The sequence below is a fragment of the Mastigoproctus giganteus genome, chromosome 5, assembly GCF_048544385.1.
Source record: "Mastigoproctus giganteus isolate SK-2022 chromosome 5, ASM4854438v1, whole genome shotgun sequence".
NCBI lineage: Eukaryota > Metazoa > Arthropoda > Arachnida > Uropygi > Thelyphonidae > Mastigoproctus > Mastigoproctus giganteus.
In genome coordinates, this window is record NC_143579.1 from 51,261,268 (window position 1) to 51,283,604 (window position 22,337).

At 37.0% G+C, this 22,337-nt stretch overlaps 1 protein-coding gene across 1 annotated transcript in view; it reads right to left on the minus strand.

Moving 5' to 3' along the window:
• The window catches only part of LOC150085386 (rootletin-like), a 239,314-nt gene that overhangs the window by 193,365 nt on the left and 23,612 nt on the right, over positions 1–22,337 (minus strand). Inside the window, exons 3-4 of the mRNA XM_090374550.1 lie at positions 20,940–21,050; positions 16,635–16,826 (exon numbers count right to left, since the gene is read on the minus strand). Coding sequence (XP_090230676.1) covers positions 16,635–16,826; positions 20,940–21,050 — 303 coding nt within the window. The remainder of the gene's footprint in view (positions 1–16,634; positions 16,827–20,939; positions 21,051–22,337) is intronic.

Consider the following 22,337-nt stretch of genomic DNA (forward strand, 5'->3'; position numbering starts at 1 on the left):
AAATTGCACTTATATTTCCATTGCTGAAGACTCCAACTGGCTTTAAGGCAGCTAAAGATTGGCTAACACTTCTGTTTGGTGCTAATATGGAGGATCATAAACTGAAACCTGTGTGCATTTAACACTATGAAAACCCTCATGCCCTTAAAGGTTATGAAAGATCAAACATACCAGTGTACTGGTACTGAAACCCTAAAGGGTGGATGACTGCTATTATTTTCAGAAGTTATTTTGAATCTCAGTTACAACCAGAATTGGAAGTGCATTCCAAGGCATAAGAAATTCCGTTCAACATCTTACTTATTCATGATAATGCCACAAGCCATCCATCCAGTATTGTTGATGTCTTCCAATACCAAGGGTTTTTTTTTTTTTTTTCCTGGTAACTACAACCTCAATACTCCAGACTATGGACCAACATGCGATTAAATCTTTTAAGTCTTAGTATTTAAAGTGCATTCTAGCTGATATAATTGACAGGACCGACCACAGATAAGTGTGCAGCAATATTGGCAAGCCTTCAATATAAAAGATGCTTTAAAATCCATTGATGCTGCATGGCGTGAAGTTCCGCATAGTTCGTGGCATAAGTTACGTCCAGATCTTAGCAACTCCTTCAAAGGCTCTGATACTGATGAAGATTATGCACAAGCTAAAAACAAATGCATGTAACTTGCTAAAAAAAAAAAAAAAAGGTAGAGTTCACTGAAGTGGAGGCAACTGATGTCAATGATTTAATTGATTTGCATCATCAAGAATTGTCAAATGAAGATCTGTTTGCACTAGTGCATCACTGCATTCAAGAGGAGGCAGCAGCAAGCAAAAGCCCAGAGGTTAAAAAAGAACAGAGCCCAGCAGTGAAAAGAATACTGAAAGCATTAAATCTTATAGATGAAGACCTGTTAGCTGATGAAGACCCTAATCTTGAACAAAGCTCTAAAATGCAATGTAAAGTTACACTAGAACTTGGTTGCTACTATGAGTTGTGAGAAGAGGTAATGTGCAAAGCAACTTACTCTGGATTCCTTTTTCAAGCACTCAAGGGAGCAGTCAATTGAACCCTCCACTTCCCTGGTTAGCGTAACACCCCCACCTATCTGGTCCAAATCAGAGGGAAAGGAATCTGACCATGACGATCCCTCTCAATTGTTGTTTGTATTGTACACGTTGGTAACGGTTAACATACTTTCTTATTGTACAAAAAAAAGTAAATCAATGAAGATGAATGAATCTCTTTGGTTGCTCATCATTTTCTTTAGAGTGCTCAGCCTTCTAACCAAAGAAAAAGAATGGTATGTACTGGTAGGGGTAACTTCACTAGATGCAAGGGTTACTCTCATAGGCCTATTGTCGCAGTTTTTGGCGACTGTTTACATTACACGTGATATTCTGGAACGTAATGCTCATGTAAATTAAGAAGTCACTGTATATATACACAGTTGAACTTGGTTATAATGAGCATCAAGGGACTGACAAAATTTCCTCATTATAACCATTACTCACTATATCAGTGATGAGTTAAATCTACCTCCTACTTTTTTTTTTAATTCTCAATAAATTGATAAAAAGATATATTCAAAAAACAAAAGAAATATTAGAAAGAAAGAAAGAAATAATTATTAGTATTAATATTTATTTAGTACTAATATTAATAAAAAGTAATATTAGTAAAAATAATATTAATACCTACATATTATTTGTATTACTATGCTTGTATAAACTACAACACACTTAATATTAAACACAATTTATTTGTCTGTAATTTTAAAACCATACACAATACTAAACAATTTATTTCTCCATAATTAAAAACAATACTAATTAATAATAAACACGATTTTCTGTTTCGTCAGCATTGTAGATGTCTTCGTCACTGAAATCTTACCCGATTTCATTTGCCATTATTGGATCTGCAGATCGAGATCCTCCACTAATTTTTGCATAAACGATGTTATGTTGGTTTTTAAATCTATCCAGCCAATCATTGTTACATACAAAATCGTCACATCCAAATTGTTTAGCAAATTTTTTTCCACTTGAGCCTTCAAAATCAGACCATCTAATGAAAATCCAGCACTTCTTTAGTAGGGAACCATTGAAGCAATGCTTCATCGACATTTATAACATCGCACTTTCTACAATTTTTTTTTTCCGGTTATGTTCTTTTCCAGTGCCGATATGTAGACATGTTTATTCTTCCACAATGTCAATACTGTTGAAAAGGACAAAGAAAATTTTGCACACTTCAACATTTTTTGCACCACGTTCTAACTCACAAATAATTTCAACTTTTTCGCGAGTCGAGAGAGACTTTCTTTTGTTAGTAAACATGTTTCTGAAGGAAGGGCTTATTTCTAACTGATTTTACTTTAAAATGACAGTAAAGTGATCTGCATACAAACAATTATCGTTTCCAAAATTCTTAGAAGTAACGAAATAAATTTATGGTTCAGTGAATACAAGACAATCTGTAAATAGGATAATGCGACCACAGAAATTACAAGCGGAATGCCAATGCACTATTGTATAGCCCCTGTCCCCGAAAGGACAAGGTTAGGTCATAAATCAGCCCCTAATCCGATGCGGGTGGTCATAAAAGCTAAGCGCCCCTTTCATTTTTGTCTATTCCAAAAATTGGGTTTTTTCAACTACCCAAGCAATTAAGAATATTTGCTAGTTATAAAAATTTGTACGGTATGTCCAGGTATAGTATGCTTGTAATAACAGTGAGCAATTGTATGAGAATATGCATAAATTAAAATCATTATGGCTTTTTGCTCATTACACCCATGATCTTGTTATTTCCATGCTTGTTATAACCAAGTTTGAATTTATATATATACTGCTTTACAGTTGTTGTAAAGGCAAAGTTTGTTGGTTCTCAACTGTTTATAAGGTTGGTTTATGACAAGTATTAGTCCTAAAAAACAAATGCCCTGTTGTTACTTTTGTACTGGTATTAGTTGGATGTCCAGTTTCAGTTTGGGATCTTGCTACCATGAGTGAAAAACTTTTGTATTAACTAGACAATTTAAATCCTGTTTTCTGCAAAAACACGTGAAAGAACATGACAGTCCTCCAAACTCCATACAAGGGTTGTTCAAATAAGAATGACCATAAATTTTCATGAAGAACCATACTGATTGCTATTTCTAGCTGAGCTATGGAATTCAAGACCAAACCAAGCTGTTTGTTGTTTGTTATTTGGTTTTTAGGAACATTAGCAACTAAGGCCATATTGCTCCGGGGATATGCAGTGGTCATTCCCTGACCTTTCCGCATCCTCCATATTTGGTGGTCACGGGCTCGAACCCCGGTCTAATCAAGAAGCGTGTGCTACACACTGCTGCTCTTGCCCACCTGGCTACGGAGGCACAAAACCAAGCTGTATCACATAACAACTGCACAGCTGACTCGTGCACACACTGCAACCTTGGCAGTTAAGTTTATGCCTGTTCGGTTGTGCCTACATAACAATGGACAGAACATAAGAGGAACAGTATGGTGCTCTCAAATTTTGTTTCCATCTCAAGAAAACATCAGCTGAAGTATATTAAATGTTCAAAGAAGACTATGGCAAATCTATGCTTCCATAAGTGGCAGAGAAGAAAAAGAGAAGACATGTGGCACAGAAGAAAAATGCATGGGATACATACAAATTAACAGGTGACATGGAAGCCTATAAGAGATATAAGCTGGTCTGTAACCAAGAAATCTTTGGCAAAGGATGCAAAGAAAACCAGCAAAGACTTCTTTACTTATGTAAACTCTAGGAGGAAGGGGATGAATCAAATTGGTCCACTTGATATCAATGGTTCAACTGTTGATGATCCTGCTCAGGTAGCTAACAAACTAAATGAGTATTTTGCATCTACATTCACACATGAGTTATTCAGGGAGAGGAATGCTGGAGGTGAATTAAACTCTGGCAGTGAGCTAGATGATTTCGTAGTAACTGAGAGCAAAGTGGAGGAGAAATTGTTGAAGATAAACATAAGAAAGGCACCTGGGGTGGATGGGATCTATCCAGTTATTTGTTATTTGGTTTTTTTTTTTAGGAGCATTAGCAACTAGGGCCATATTGCTCCGGGATATGCGGTGGTCATTCCCTGACCTTTCCGCATCCTCCGTATTTGGTGGTGACAGGCTCGAACCCCGGTCTAATCAAGAAGCGTGTGCTACGCACTGCTGCTCCTTCCCACCTGGCTACGGAGGCGCATATCCAGTTATATTAAAGGAGGCAGCAAAGGAAATAAGCAAACCCTTAGCCATAATTATGAGAACTTCCTTGGGCTCAGGGGAGGTCCCCATGGACTGGAGGTGTGCAAATGTATCACCAATTCACAAAGGGGGTTCAAAAGGCGACACAAGTAACTATAGATCTGTTAGTTTAACTTGTTTTCAGAGGAAAATAATGGAGTTACTGGTTAAAGAAGCATTGCAGGATCATCTAGACAAGACTGCAGTAATAGTTAAAACACAGCATGGGTTTTTTTAAAGGGAGCTCTTGTCTGACCAATTTGATTGGATACTATGATGTGGTCACAAAGGAACTGAATGCAAAGAATAATTTTGATATCATATATTTGGATCTTAGAAAGACTTGATACGGTTGCATATGGAAGGCTGCTGTACAAATTGGAGCAGTGTGGCATTGGAGGCAAACTGCTGCTATGAATAAAGGGATAGTTGAGTGGGAGAAGACAGTTTTAATCAATGGACACTGCTCTTTGTGGACTAATGTTATCAGGGGAGTCTCCCAGGGTTCAGTGTTAGGTCCATTGTTGTTTTCTCTATTTATTAATGATATTGATGATGGTATATCAGGCTTAATGTCCAAGTTTGTAGATGATACGAAGGTCGGCAGGTTTGTTAATGACACTAATGACAGTACGCTGCTGCAACAGGATCTAGAAAAGTTCAGCAGATAGGCTGAGAGGCAGCAACTGAAGTTTAACATTGACAAATGTAAAGTACTGCATATGGAAAGCAATAACCCCAGAGTAACATATCAACTGTGTGGTACTACACTGACAGTGGTAGAGAATGAAAGGACCAAGGGGTAACTGTGCAGGCAGATATGAAGTTTTCTGAGCAGTGCAGACTGTCTGCAAGAGTAGCTCATGGTGTCTTGTTAATGATATGCAGGAATTTTTCTAGCAGGGATAACGAGGTGATTATCCCCTTGTATAAGGCAAGTCAGGCCACACCTTGAGTATTGTATACAGGTCTGGAGGCCTCATTTTAAGAAGGATGTAGAGCTGCAGGAACGATTACAGAGAAGGGCAACAAGATTAGTGAATGGAACAAAGGGTTACTCTTACGAAGGCTTAAATTTTGCAAATTGCAGTGTCTGGAGACTAGGCACCTGCGAGGTGATCTGATTGAGGTGTATAAAGCCTTGAATGGTTTGAGCGTGCTTAATGCTGATGTGATTCTCTATTTAGTAAGTTTTTATGAAGACAGATCCAAAACAACTAATTAAAACTCAGTTAATATTAAAATGGGAACAATTATAGGCAACTATATAAACCTGTTTCAGAGCAATAACACTTGAACCTATATATATGAAAATTAACACCTGTATCACTTGTTATGGAACTATTATAATAATATAGTAGTGCTCCTTTTTGTTGACAATCTGGCTCAGTTTTTATTCATCATTTTTTTTCTTTGATGGTCATACATGGTTATTTTGAAAATATCTAGTGAAATTCTGACTTGTTGCAAGTTGTAAAAGAGTAACACTGGTCAGTCAGTCAACCCATTGTTCAAAAATGACTAAATGCCTTATTTTTTAACTTTTCTTTTTTTTTTTTACCAGTCTCTGGCTCTTTAGGAACAACTACATTTATCCACGAGTCAATATAATCAATCTGTCATTTGTTAAAAACTGTTGTGATTGGTTTCAGACTTATTTGGATTACTCATCAGACAACAGGGAGCTTCAATAAGCAACAGTGTTGAGTGAAAAATAACAGCATCAATTCTGAACAAGCAGCCAGGTTGTGTTCAGAAGAAACTTTAAATGTCCAATTAAAAATAATGTATAATAAAAAACCCCTATTAACAGGCTGCATTGGCCAATACAACAATTCAGTAAAAAAAAACAGGGTACTGCTTTTTTAAAGAGCCTAAGTGAAGATGTCACTAGAGGAACAATCACATGCCTAGACAGTCATGACAGGAAAATGTAATGACATGTAGTATTTTTCCCCCTGAAATTATTTCAATACCTGCATTGAAACAATACACCACTTCCTTATTGAACTGTTGTACTGGACCAATGCAGCCCATTAACCGTGGTTTTATTAGATACATAAAAGTTGTTTTCAATTGGAAATTTCTTTCAAAACACGCTTGGCTACTCATTTAGATTCAATACATTAATTCATCACTCAACACAGACTTACTAACTGAGGCTACTCAATTAGTGACCCAATTAGGTCCAGTCACTACAGTTCCTTCAAGCTTTTAATGAATAATGGATTTGCCTACAGGGTGATATTATTTGATTAAAAATGTTAGTTACTTTAGGTTGACCCAGGGATAAACTTGGTTGTTTCTAAAGACATTGAACCCAAGCTTTGTTACTGTCACTAGATTGGCGAGTGTCCCCAGACAGTCAAACAAAGTAGTGTAGAGTTTTTTTTTTTTTTTTTAACTCAAACTAAAAATCATATTTTTTAACAGTTGTAACCAAAACAATAATGATATTGTTAGTCATCATACTCTGGTATACAAAACTTAAGGACCAACACTATTTCTAAAGTGTTACAACCACAAAATTTTTACTTAAAGTACTCTTTACTGATGAGAGTAGATTCGGTCTCAGCAGCGATTCTGGACGTCAGCTAATCTGGCAAGAGGTTGGCACACAGTATCACCCTGCAAACATCACTGAAAGGGATCAATATGGCAGTCAAGGTGTTCTTTTCTGGAGAGGTGTTATCTTGGATGGACGTACACAACTCCAGATACTGGAAGGCGGTACTGTAACTGGTGCACGCTACTGACTGAGGTAATCCTTCCCCATGTGTGTCTGTTCCGAGATGCCCCTGGCCCCGAGTTAGTTAGTGTTTATGGATGATAACGCCACATCCCATCACACTGCAGCTGTTGATATGCTTTTGGAAAGCGAGGACATTGTTCATATGGATTGGCCTGCCCATTTCCCCTGATCTAAATCCCATCAAACACATATGGAACGCTCTGGGGAGATGTATAGTGACACGTCCACACCCCACCAGAAAATGTTCACCAGCTGAAGGTGGCGCTGACAGAGGAATGGATGATGTTACTGCAAGAACTGAGGAATTTATTGCTTAAACACAGAGCGTACAGATAAAGCAGAAATATATGAGCTTTCGGCTATATGGTAGCCTTCGTCAGAATTAAAATACATGAATGGCAGTTGGAATGAAGATGTGCACTGCCAGGTGCGTGAGACGCGAGGTTTAATTGTTTGTTGACGTCTGTGGCTGTGACGCATGATGACGTGGCCAGCGCTTGTCCAATGACAGAACTACTGACTCTGTGATCGGGTTGACTTGGTAACCACTGTTCCTGTTTAAGGATTTATCCGAAGATTTTATATTTAATGATTCCAACCAGGTACGCTTTAGGTAATGGTGGGATCTGTCTACCACCACGACATCGCGGTGTGGGTCGATGTCGTGGTGGGTTGTCCAGACATGTTCGGCGATAGCTGAGTGTTCTATATCCGCTAAACGGATCGCTCTTTTGTGCTCCGAGAGACGTTTCTCGAGTCGACGTCCAGTCTCTCCAAAGTAGCAGCTAGTGCAGTCACGGCAAGAGATGCGGTAGACCAAACCGCTCTGCAGAAGGGTGGGGACAGGTGTTTTCAAGTTGGAAATGAAAGAACGAAGTTTCTTGCCTGGGAGTTGGATGCACTTTATTCCGTGCGTTCTCAGGATTCTGCCGATCTGTTGTGACAGGTTGGGGTAGTATGGGATGAATGCCCTTGTGGATGGCTCGTCACTGTTGGTGTTGTAGCTGGTCGTCACGATGTCACGTGTCTGTAGATCACACCTGTCGAGGACGTCAATGGGGTAGCCACACCTCGTAAGGTCTACTTTGACCCTAGTGACCTCTTTGCGTCTTTCATCAGCGGAGCTGGAGTGTGTCCAGGCGCGAGTAAGCAAGGTTCGGGCCGTGGAGAGGAGGTGGCCTCGCGCGTGTGCTGACCGGAAGTTGGTAAACTGGCCAGCACACATGGGCTTACGGTAAACTGTAGTCCTCAGGTATGTGCCTTCACGTCGGACAAGTGTGTCTAAGTATGGTAAAGAGTTGTTCGACTCCAGCTCAATCGTGAATTTTATGAAGGGCGATAGTGTACAGATAAAGCAGAAATATATGAGCTTTCGGCTATATGGTCATATCGCTCTTTACCTCCATCCCTGTGGAACTTGCCATTTCTTGTGCAAAACAACTCTTGGACAATGATAGAACCCTCAACGAAAGAACTGGTCTCACACCCGATGACATTTCCACCGCCCTCAGACTGTGCTTAACAGGGGGTGCGATCATATTTAATGACTCAGTCTACCAGCAGATACATGGCACGGCCATGGGTTCCCCGGTCAGCTCAGTCACAGCAAACATCGTGATGGAGGAGTTAGAGGGACGTGCGTTTGCACACGCACCTGATCACATCGCCTTTTGGTGTCGCTATGTTGACGATGTGTTCGTGGTCATCCCTAGAGACTCAGGTCAGCGACTTCTATCATACCTCAACTCACTATCGCCCTTCATAAAATTCACGATTGAGCTGGAGTCGAACAACTCTTTACCATACTTAGACACACTTGTCCGACGTGAAGGCACATACCTGAGGACTACAGTTTACCGTAAGCCCATGTGTGCTGGCCAGTTTACCAACTTCCGGTCAGCACACGCGCGAGGCCACCTCCTCTCCACGGCCCGAACCTTGCTTACTCGCGCCTGGACACACTCCAGCTCCGCTGATGAAAGACGCAAAGAGGTCACTAGGGTCAAAGTAGACCTTACGAGGTGTGGCTACCCCATTGACGTCCTCGACAGGTGTGATCTACAGACACGTGACATCGTGACGACCAGCTACAACACCAACAGTGACGAGCCATCCACAAGGGCATTCATCCCATACTACCCCAACCTGTCACAACAGATCGGCAGAATCCTGAGAACGCACGGAATAAAGTGCATCCAACTCCCAGGCAAGAAACTTCGTTCTTTCATTTCCAACTTGAAAACACCTGTCCCCACCCTTCTGCAGAGCGGTTTGGTCTACCGCATCTCTTGCCGTGACTGCACTAGCTGCTACTTTGGAGAGACTGGACGTCGACTCGAGAAACGTCTCTCGGAGCACAAAAGAGCGATCCGTTTAGCGGATATAGAACACTCAGCTATCGCCGAACATGTCTGGACAACCCACCACGACATCGACCCACACCGCGATGTCGTGGTGGTAGACAGATCCCACCATTACCTAAAGCGTACCTGGTTGGAATCATTAAATATAAAAATCTTCGGATAAATCCTTAAACAGGAACAGTGGTTACCAAGTCAACCCGATCACAGAGTCAGTAGTTCTGTCATTGGACAAGCGCTGGCCACGTCATCATGCGTCACAGCCACAGACGTCAACAAACAATTAAACCTCGCGTCTCACGCACCTGGCAGTGCACATCTTCATTCCAACTGCCATTCATGTATTTTAATTCTGACGAAGGCTACCATATAGCCGAAAGCTCATATATTTCTGCTTTATCTGTACGCTCTGTGTTTAAGCAATAAATTCCTCAATGAATCCAGAGCGCGTAGGCCTGTTTCGTTATGTTACTGCAAGAACTTATCAAAAACATTGTTCTAAGTATGGACAGGCGGTGCAAAAGCCTGCATCGACATTAGGGGTGGCCATATCTCCTATTGAGGACCACCTCTTCCCTTTGTTCCATCTTTGGCAGTGATGCATCTGTATCATGGCAGTCATTGCTATGTTGCCATTTTTTAATAAAGTCCCTCTGTACCGTTTTGTTTCCATTGTTATGTCAGTGTTGTTTCCTTCATCATTTCTGTACCTCATGAGGTTCCTTTGGTATGCTTTTCTCTTATCCAGGCCACTCCTATGAGAAGTTATAGGTGAAAACCTGACTGGTTCTTAAATTTTGGGTACCAGTGTAAATGAAATTATACTTACCTATTACACATAGCACAACAAATATACAAATCATACAATTCAGTAACACAATTTAAAAATGAAAAGAAAATAACTGCAAGTTTCCTAAGATTCTTTATCTTTGTAATAGATTAAATTAAAAATTCTCTTTTCATTTCATATTTAACCCTTTCAGCAGTTATGTGCTCTCAGGGTAGTGCATTTTCTGCTAAGGGATGGCTGCGTAGAGTAAGTTTGTTCATGGAAGTTTTGTAAAAATTTAAATTTTGTACATAAACACCTTCAAATATTAATATATTTAAAAGTATTTCTGTACTTTTGTTCTTATGCTGTTGACCTCACTGCACAATATAAAACTGTCAAAAAAAAAAAAAAAAAAAAAAAAAAAAAAAACAACAGGTTGATTTTTATGTAGTAATATCCTTTACAATCACATGAAAATAAATACATGAAAATGTATTTATTTTCATGTGATTTAGTTTTATCAACTTCTGCATCTGAATCCAGAGAAGTTCTTTCATTTCAAGCCAAATAAAACAACTGAGGTCTCCTCAGATTTTCAAAACTTTCATGTTGCCATCTATTAAAACTGTGTTTCCTATTAGTTGTAAACAGAGATAAGAGATGGAAGCATGTACTGGAAGAAAGATTTAAAGTAAGTTCATACATTAAGAGGAATTATTTGAAACAATCTTAAAAACATACTTATGCATACTCATCTACACTCACATGCTAAAAATGTGGGTATATGTATACAACTACATATACCCACATTTTTAGTTAAAAAAATTCAGCAAAGCCAACCAGTTCCATTATACAGTAAATAAAATTCAGCAATGTTATTCAAAATGTCCCACTCACATCTGCAATTCTTCTTCTGCCGTTATAACCCAGAGTGGGTCCTAGCCTTCTCAACAATGTTCCACCAGTAAGCCCTCCCAGAAGTCAAACTTCTCCAACTTCTTATTCTCATGATCTTTAAGTCCTCTTCTACGTCATCCATCCATCTTTTCTGGGGTCTTCCTCTTGCCCTCCTACCAGTAGGTTTCCATTTCATTATCCTCTCAGTTGTTCTGCTGTCATCCATTCTCATAACATGTCCAAACCAGGCAAGTCTCTGGCTCTTCACAAATCTGATTATCTCCACACCCTGAATAAGATTGTCAAGTTTATGGTTCATTTTGATCCTCCAGGATCCATCAATGTCTTATGGGCCCAAAGACTTTTCACAAAATTCTACACTCGAACTCTCAACAACTGCTCATCTTTACTCGTTAATGTCCAAGCTTCACAACCATATGTTACAACAGGTCTAATGAGACTTTTGTATATTCTTAATTTTAAGTGTCTGTTCAATACTCTGGACTTCATTAGTTTTTTATGCGCATAGAAGCATCTGTTTCCACTCAGGATATGAGACTTAATTTCATTAGTAATAGAGTTGGACTGGTTCATCTGCGAACCTAGAAAGGAACAATTTTGAACATGCTCAAATGAGACGTTGCTGGTTCTTAAATTTTCTGTGTTATCTGCCATTCTCTGGACTTCCATATATTTTGTCTTAGCTTCATTTATCCTAAGTCCTCTTCTTTATACTTCACTATCCAGCCTGGCCACTGTTTCCTCCAGTGCTCCTTTAGTCATACTGATAACAGCAACATCATCAGCATATGCACATACCTGCACTGTCTTTGTGCCTGTGTCCAGTCACTTCTAACTTTCTGACAGCTGCCTTTAAAACCTCACACTTGCAATTAACAAGGGTAAAGCAAAAATATGTGGACTGTATACCTGTTATTCAGAGTTAGAGATATTAATTAGTTTCCTTTTCAAAATAGCATTCTTGACCACCCACACACTGATTACACCAGCCAAATGATGCTTGCTTCACATCATTTTCTGGGAGCATTTTTGGTATTTTTCGGTATTTTTCAAGTGAAAAATGCTGAGGCATTTTTCACTTGCATACTGTTTTTTGAATTTTTGCTCATGTAAATGTCTAAGTTTGGAAAAGCCTTAATCACAGGGAGTAAGACCTGGTCTATAAGTTGAATGTTCTAAAACTTTTCACCAATGCTCAATAGGATATCTTGCATTATCCTGCAAACCACCATGGGATACAACATTTACTGCCTTCCTCTGTTCTGCCCTTGCAACATCTGCATCTGTTACAGCAATGCTTGAATGGCAACATTTTTGTTATTCCTTCTTAAAATATTTCCACAATTCTTTTGAAGGCATTGGTTCCATAGGTTTCTTGAATCATCTATATTATTCCATTTGCAGTGCTGTCAAAGAACTTCAACCTGTTCATATGACTGGCTGAAAAACTCCTCCAGACTATCACACTAGTGCCAAATATCAGTCTCGATCATACATGAAGCACAGAGATTCACTGCAACTGCAAAATACTCTACAGCAATTGTTGTCACTCTTCTATAGACCAGTGCTGGTACTGTTTATTCCATGTAGCATGTTCTTATCACTGTTCTTTAGTGAGCATTGTCTTCTTAATTAAAAATCCAATTTCAAAACTCTGCATTCTAGATTCTTTTTCTTCAAATTTCACCTTACAGTTAGTTCAAAAGAATGTGAGCATAGTCCAAAAGAATGCAAGAATGACTAAAGAAATCTGCATATCAAACAAGATAATAAAACAAGCTACTAACTGTTAATTTAAAAAAAAATAAAAATAAAATAATAACCCAACTCCATTAAAAAACAAAAAAAAGACCAAGAATTACAAAAATAACTCGTGAAATTCAAATGAACATTTGTACTGTAATTGCATTACAAACTGTGCTATGGTAGTGAACAAATTACGCCTGCATTGAAAAGGCTGTGGTCCTATGTTATGCAACCCACCAACAAAGTTGTGGTTTGCATAACATAGGATAACTTGTTCACCTAGTGTAGGCTAAAGACAAAAAGAAGCCTAGGCAGAAAATTTTCCATACAGCATCCTCTAATGCAAGATCAATCACAAATAGGAACATTAAGAATGAACAATTTATGGAAAACATAACATTAAAGAGATAAAATATATATAAAAAATGTATTAAAAATAACCTAGTACAGAAATGAACCTGGACATTCCATAACAACTTCCATCTGTAAAGATACTATGGAAAATAGCTTCACAGAAAAAAAAAAAAAAAAACAGATTTTCAAGACTAGAAAAGAAGAAAACAATTGCCACTGACCACAAACCTACTGATGCTGGTTGTAACCCACTGAAAGATTCAACTAAAGATGTTTACCAAAACAACTTCAGACACAATAAAAAACCCATCTGAAGTCACTATACCAGCAAGTCAGTTTTGCTTCTAGTGTGTGAACTGTATATAGGAATGTGAACTGTATATAGGAACTAGCGCAGAACAGAAGACGACATGACTGCTGAAATGATTCTGTTTCTTCAACCGGTACTTAGGGAGTCTTAAAAATTGCAAAAAAAAAAAAAAAAAAGTGAATGGAATGAAAATTCCTACATAGAAAAAAAAAGCAGGAAATAGGCAAAGTGCCAGAAAGTACCAAATACACATTACCACTTGGAAAGTTCACAACTGTTACAGATCACTCAGAAACTATAAGAAATAAAACGTGATGCCAATCTCAGATGAGGAATTTTCTATAAATACCAGTAAACTATTCTACGAATATAGCAACTTCAGTTAACAAATAAAATAATTACTAGATAACCAAGTACTTTATTTGTTAGCGGTTTGCATAGCATAGGATTACAGTTTTTCATTCTAGCCCCTTTGGTGGGTTTAGAGGTTATTGAAATGCTGTCCCTAGTTTGTTTCAGATGTCAGTGCCTTGTAGTTCCTGACAAGACAGGACTCCAGGAGATGTTGTTGTTATTTGGTTTTTAGGAGCATTAGCAACTAAGGCCATATTGCTCCGGGGATATGCGGTGGTCATTACCTGACCTTTCCGCATCCTCCGTATTTGGTGATCACGGGCTCGAACCCCGGTCTAATCAAGAAGCAGGAGATGAAATCCTTTTTGCCATCGGATTTTAATACATTTTAACTGTATTTGACCACTCATTCATTTAGCACCTTAGCTCTCAAATGGTTCACACAGCCTGATCACTGCCTTATACAAAAGGGATAATCACCTCCTTATCCCTGCTAGCAAAATTCCTGTATATCATTGACAAAATCCCATGAGCTGTCCTGGAAACCTGTCTGCACTGCTCAGAGAATTTCATATCTGACTGCACAATCATCCCTAAGTCTTTTTCATTTTCAACTACCCTGATTGTAGTACCACACACTTAGTACGTTAATCTGGGATTACTGCAACCCATGCACAGAACCTTGCAGTTGTCAATATTAAACTTCAACTGTCATTTATGAGTCCATCTGCCTAAATTTACTTCAACTCTTTGCAGTCTAATCAAAGAGGTTTCAAGAGAGAGAGAGAGAGAGAGAGAGAGAGAGAGAGAGAGAGAGAGAATAAAAGTTGAGAAATCCATCAATTGTCAACCCTTATACTAACTTGAAACCTTCCGTGTGATAACTACCAATATGGAGTCCATTACTCTATCCAGTGGAGATAACTTGGCTGTGTTATCTGTCTTACATGTCTTTGAACAAATCCAATGGAAAAGTTCAGTGAAACTCAAGCACTGCTCTTGACATTTTTTAGGCTTTTGATTATGTTTGGCATAAAGGTCTGCTAAATAAGCTTACATATTACAGTCTACCTTCTGTTTTTTTTTGCAATTGGGTAGCCAGTTTACTTTCTGACTGTTCACTGTTGATAAATGTAGAACATGACTGTCTGTAACTTCAACTAAAGTGCTAGTGTACTTCCAAAGTTCTGTTCTTTCACCCACTCTTTTTCGTCTGCATATTACACATATTAATGATGTTTTCTCTACTGACTGAAAATCCTGTCCATAGTTTTGCCGATGATAGCTAACTTCCACCTTCCAGCTCAAAATATGTGTTCTGTGCAAACAGTTGCAACTGCTGAAATATCCACCCTGTTCTTTAAATGCTAATCTACAGCAGTGAGAAGAATAATTCAATGCTAATCTCAGTCCTACCTTATTTCTCATAAAAGAGTCCGCTACTACCATACTCCTATTCAACAATACTCAGATTTCTAGAAAAGATCTCAAAGCTTTAACCCTGGAGGATAACCCTGACTTCTAAATTTCTTTGGCATAAGCATATCAAAAATGCTGCTTCATCTCCAACAAAAAAATAGGTTTTTCCCTTTTGTTCTTGTTTTTATTTTAACCAACTAGTGATTCTAGAAATCACAAATCTGCTGTACCACAGAATACCATCCCTATATATGGGCTAAAGCCCACAAAACTTCTCTTAAACCTAGATTCTTTCTAAAAGATGGTCATCAGGTTAATTAATGATCCATCTCTTACCCACCATCACAGGCACATTCAGTTTTTGCTGCATATCTTTTCTTAAATTATTATAGTAATTCCACTTTTTTCTTTCAAACCAGTCCAAACACGTGCCCCAAGTAGTCAATATCTATTCATGGTTCAACTGCAAACTTGCAGAACTAAGTTTTCCATCTCCCTCATTTATCCCTTCTGTTTTTTGGAGCAGCCTTCCTTCAATATGCATTTCCTGAAAACTGCAATCTGCAGAAATGTGTGTCCAAAATGTTAATAAATATGTTGTCTCCCCCACCCCACTTCTTCAACCCACACACAGTACTAGAAGCAACAATACTTTTCATGTTTGAGATGAGAGAGAGAGAGAGAGCGAGCGAGAGAGAAAGAAATTCAGGGAAATTACTACAGAGTTGCTAACAAAAGTAAACTTTTTCTCCTGCAATTAAAATGCATCTTATAAAAAGAAGATAAAATAATTCTAGCTTTATTCTTCCAAATATATTAGGACACACACAACCTTCTGTCTAATAATATCATCTGCCTTCCCCATTCTTCAACCCACACACAACAAGAGGTTCTAATACCTTTCATGTTTGAGATATAAAAAGATAGAATTCAGAGAAATCACCAGAAATATTAACAAAAGCAAAGTCTTTTTGCTGTAATTAAAATTCATCTTAAAAAATGAGAAGATAAATAAAATTCTATCTTCATTCTTTTAAATGTGTTACACACATAGTGCAATATGCTTGCCATTATTATCAAATAAAATTATAGTATAGTTTGTTATTATTTTTAGAGTGCATCAGCATCTAAGGCCATATTGTACTTTTGTGTATGGGCCAATTTGTATGTTGTGCAGGTGAAAAACCTAGAATTCATGGAGAAACACTATACTTCCTCCACCTGAGATCAGCTAACTACAGACTAACCGAAGAGGCTTTTAAGGATTCTGCGAGTCTCCAACAGGATTTGAACCATTTTGAATAATACTTAAATGGGCTTGGAGTTATAATACAAAATATCTGGATAAAAAAGATTACAAAATTACTGTAAATCAAGAATTAACCTTACTTTTGTGTGTAGTTCTTGAACTAAGTGAGCTTGCTGGGCTTGTGCTTCTTGATAAGTTAAAATCCGCTTATGGTAAGTATGCAGTTCATTTTCTAGATGCTGCCTTAATTCAGAATGATGTTCTAATAATTTTGTTGACACTGTATCATCCTGTTCCAGATCTTCTGCTTGTAATTTAAGTAGCTGTTCCAACTATGAAAATAGAAAACATTTTGTTAAGCATATTGTTCCTTTATTAAGCATATTAATCATGAAATATATACTGAACAGAGTTTAATCCTTCGTTGTTATTACTCATAGCAGTTCTGTATACTGCACTGTATACCCACAAATACTTTTCCATTTTGCTAAGAGTATTACTTGACAAACAAGTTGTATAAATTTTTAATATGGCTATATAGATTTATAGCTCGTTGGGCACAAAACACCACTTTGGATTTAACCAACAACAAATATACCACACAAACACATGCAGTGGATTTTGTGCACCACTGTTTTTCTGGAATAAAGGCTAAAAATAATTTGACTACGCACTTTGCATACCTCAATAACATAATGGATTACAAAGAGATATAATGATGAAAATTTATTTTTTAACTGCAACAGAGTGCCAACAATGACAATCACTTGCAGTGTATTTTTGCACACTATCCAGTTACATCCTTAGAGGGGAAAAAACAGAAGAGCAACTGGAAATAGAGGAGACTATCTGTTCATTATTTTAATTTATTTTCTATATTTTAATTTTTTAAATTAAGAATATATTTTTTAATAAATTCAGTTGGCTAAAAAAAAATCAGCCAAATGAATTTAATGAACAGACTCACTATTACATGAATCCACACACTGAATTTTGTACACCATGTCTCCCACTTTGTGTGAGAGATTGATTTTTTTTTTGATTTTTTTTTTTTATGGCCACACTTCTAAAATTCTGAGAAAATTAATTGTACAGACTGGAAATCAAACCTATGATGAAGGAATACTAAAATTCACATGGTCATCATTAATAGTTATTTTAGTTTTTAAGATTAACATTTAAGTTACATTTAATGCAAAATTATTTATCTGATACACTCAAGTTCATTGTAAATGGTGACCTTCTCTGATTTTTATCATAAAAAAAAAAAAGGTAAACTGCAGCCATTATCAATCCACTGCAGGATGGAAGCCTCCTCAACAATTCATGCTGAGGGAAATGGACCATAATCTGCCACGCTGGTCCAATGCAGGTTGGCAGATCGACCGTATTTAGCAGTCAGGGGCTTGAACCCAGGTCTACTCAAAGAGCGCGTGCTACTGCACTCCCGCTCCTGACCACTCAGCTATGGAGGCCTAAACTGATTTTTATCATATGGTACATTAACAACAGGAAAAAAACTGATGGCCAAGGACTTGTTAACAGTCTTCAAAACAAAACTGCCTGTAAACCATTAGAAACTACTAGATACTATGAAGAGGCCTAATGAATAAGAATCTTGTTCTGCTAAAAACAGATTAATCCTAATAAACCTAAAATCATTAAGATAGTTGAAACTAATACCAGGCTATAATCAATATCATGTCCTGAAAGACTTTTGCAAACTTCTAACAAGCTATAGATTAGGAATTTGTAGGCAGGAGGAAAACAGGAAGTTTTTTCCTTCCAAAAAAGTGAAAATTCGTCACCCCCTAAAAAGCAGATTTCCCAGAAAAAAGGAGGTTTTCTGAAGTCCACACTGCACTAGACATGCTGGAAGACAGTCTTCCAGCATATCTTACAACCCAGCCCTCAAGTATCTATGTTAAATCTCATTGAAAAAGTCTACTATATAGATGAAATATCTGCCTTTTATCCATGTGTGTCCAAGTTCCTACACTGGTAAATGCCCATTCCTTCAATAACTGTACATTAATTCATCAATCAATCCAGGTTTTTCACTTCACTAAACTTATTTGACAAAATTACTTGAAAAACTTACTAAAATTACTTGACACCAGTTTCTTTATTTTTAAACTAAATGCTCTGACTTCATTTTTTCTTTCTCTGCTTGCAAGAAGCAAATTTCATTAGCTGTGCACTTTGTCTGCTTTTTTCTCAGTATTCTTGTCAATAATTTTCTCTGTCACCTTCTCCAAACTTTCTTCATATCATCCCCTTTAACATTTTGTATCATTCTTTTATTATGTCCTTTGATATATCCCTGCAACTGTAGCAGTATCATACACCTGACAAAGCTATTAAAAGATTTTTCTTTTAGGTTTTCTATCATATGTTTATTTATAAAGAAGCCACTTTCAACATAAGATTTATTCTGGGAAAAAGTAAAAACCAGTTTAAGTTTCTCAAATTTTGCAACTTTCTCCTTCTAAAATTTTGAAAAACCTTTTCTACAAAAGGAGCTTTAATTCTTTTTTTAATTATTAACTTAGTACTAGCATTAACAACCTGATGCAAGGAAACAAAGATATTAAAGATGTTTTTGTTGTTGTTTATGTTAGTGCATCAACAACAACAACAAAAAAACTATTTTTCCATTTCTTCCAATAATTTGTCCAAATCTTGCTTAAATTTATTCAAACTATAAAAGTGCACAATATTAGGTGGAAGTTTATTCCAACAGTTGATTACGCTTTGACTGAATGTCAATTTCTGCAACCATCCTTTTCCAGTTTATACCTCCTTGTGTTTCATCCCAGGAAGGGATGAAAAACACAAGGAGTTATAAGGTGCCATCAGCATTTAGTTTACTTAATCTTTTTAAAGTCTTATACATTTCACTCAGGTCACCACACACACACATGCCTATTTAAATTCCAGTTTCTGGTTTATACAGAACTGCAATTTACAGAATCCCACTCTTTCTTGGTAAGAATATCCTTTTGTGACACAACTAATCTTTTCGCTCTTCTTCGCATCCTTTCCAACAGACATCATTCCTAAAATAATGTTACCAAACCTGTACAGAGAGTATTCCAGATGTGGTCTAAACACTGTCTTATATAATAGGAAAATCACCTCTTTGTCCTTGATGGACAAGTTCCTGTATATCATTGACAGAACTCCATGAGCAGCAGTTTACTTGCATTGCTCAGAAAATTTATTGTTAGCCTGTACACATATCCCTATATCTTTTCCACATTTCACTACCTTCAGTTTGGTGCCACCTAACTGAAGTTGCTGGCCAATGCTTCTATACAATCACTGCAGCAAGATGAAGAATAAATAATCTGGTGTGGTACCAAGCAGGTGGAAGCTCTAACAAAATTATACTTCAGAGGGAACATAAACAGCATAAGATGACTGCAAAGATCTTCCCTTATGATTCCTATATATTATGGAGCAACTGACTCCATAATGTATACATTTTTTTTTACATTTTCATTAACAAGTGGCCCCAACTGGCAAATCCACTGTATACATACATACATACATACATACATATTATATTATATACAGATTCAAAGTCATATTAATTATAATGTCATAAAGTGAAATGAACATAACATGTCCAGACAATAAATTACATCATATATTAGAACTAGTCAGAAATATACATTGTGGCACAAGGAACCACAAGACAAGCACAGCACAAAGAATTATATGACATGAATAAGATCAAACGTGCACAAAAAGCCACTGATCTTATGAAGTCAATATGAGATGAAGACAAATAGCAGTATGGTCACAAGTAACTACATAAATTGTCCAATCAGATTATCTGTTTACAAAGGAACATGATGATCATTAACTACAAGGTCCATAATGTATAGGGATTAAAAGGATTATGATCATACTTTCTTGGAGTGATGAAAATATACTTCTTGAAATTACAGAACATATCAACCACTCTTTCAGCTACTCGTGAGTTCTGGAGCCATCGAGTTGCACAAAACTTAAAAGGAAGTTCACATCCACCAGTGATGCTCATGTAATCTTAATGAAAAAGTAAACGCTTAAAAAACAGAGTTGTAGGGAATTGTTTTATTTGCCACTGAAATATTTTTCAGGACCACACTGAAATGCACCATAAGATATATGAAGCCCACAGTTCAATAATACTTTTACTAATACTTTTTTCAAAGGTGTGACATAAATATTAGTGACATGTCAGATTTTCATATGAGCGCCAATACTGACACTGATGGGCAATAGCCTCTTTGCCCATTAAAATGTAAACCCTTATCATTCATTAAAATTAGTTTTTTGTAACCTTCACTGAACTTTTTGGATAAGACCTTGCATAATTAGCCTGAACTTTATTTCTGTAGTTTAATTAAATGCAAATTCTTGCATGCATTAATAAAGAACTTGATTTTACTTACTCTTTCACTAAGAGCTTGATATTTGGAGCCAATATCCTCACATTCTGCTTTGCTTGTTGCTACAAGTTCTTCCATTCGCCCTACTTCTCCTCTCAACATACTGTTCTCCTCCTAAAAGTAAAACAAGTGAGATATCAGATGAATATAAAATGTGTCCTAAACAACGTACTTAACACTATTTAATCAATCTTAACTCCTAAACAGAAAATAGTAACAACATTCAGGCAGAAGACAAAAACAAAACAAAGTGTTCTTAAGTTTAAGTCATTAGCTGTTTATCTGCTGAAAAGCAAAGTACTAAAGTGGATAACTTATGCTTAGCCTCCTATCATGTATAACAGCAAATAATCCATTATGTCAATAATTCTTCAAATAAACTGGAATACCATCTACAGTACTCTCCAAATATTTAAGTAAATAGCATAACAAGTCAGTTAATGCATACTGTGTTACATTTCAGGCACATTAACAAATAATAATAATCATAATTTATAACAAAAAAAGAGCAAAAAAGCAGTGACTTATGTGTGAACTGAGGAAATCTCGTTTCTGCACATTTGCAACATTCCCGATTCACTCCTCCAACCAGAACATGGCAACAAACATAATATCCAATGCTTCTGCCAGAATATTAAAAATTTTATGAAAATCCATCAACTAGGAGTTGAGGAGACAAATAATAATTTTTTATTGGTTCAATTCAATGAAATTTTGGATGGCTCTACAAATCTTTCTTAAAAAAAAGGGTCCAAATATAAAATTTCATGAAAATCCATGAAAAATTATGAAAAAAAGCCAAGTTATTACATGGATGTAATAACTTGGCTTTTTTTCCCCATCTTTATATCCAAATTGTACGGGAAAAAAAAGAAAAGAAAACAAATAATAACTGCTGGACTTCTATTAGTCAGATTTTAATGAAATTTAGAATGGCTCAAAACTTTTTGAAAGGCCAAAATATAAAATTTCATGAAAATCTATCCACTGAGAATATTTGTTACATGCAGAGGGAGGGATGGACATGAAGACAATAGGCACATTATACATATGCTAACAGGCCTAAGAAAAGGACAATAACTTTTCTGATGGAATGTTGCAGAGCATGAAACTTGATGCTTTACTTCAAATTGAAAACAGAGAACACCTGTGACTTCAGGTAACCTCAAAGGCCATTAGTCCAAGAATTAACATCCAGGAAATGTGCTAGATATGGCTATGGAAATAACAATAATATAGTAACCAACCAAAAAATTCTAAGGCTATTTGAAAAAAAGAAAAAGAAAAAGTGGCTAAGGTAAAGAGAGCCAACACGAGAAACTTCGGTAAACATTTACCAGTCAAAAGCGTTTCCCGGTACCTCAGCTTCTCCCTGCATTCTCGGTAAACAGATGGTGCATG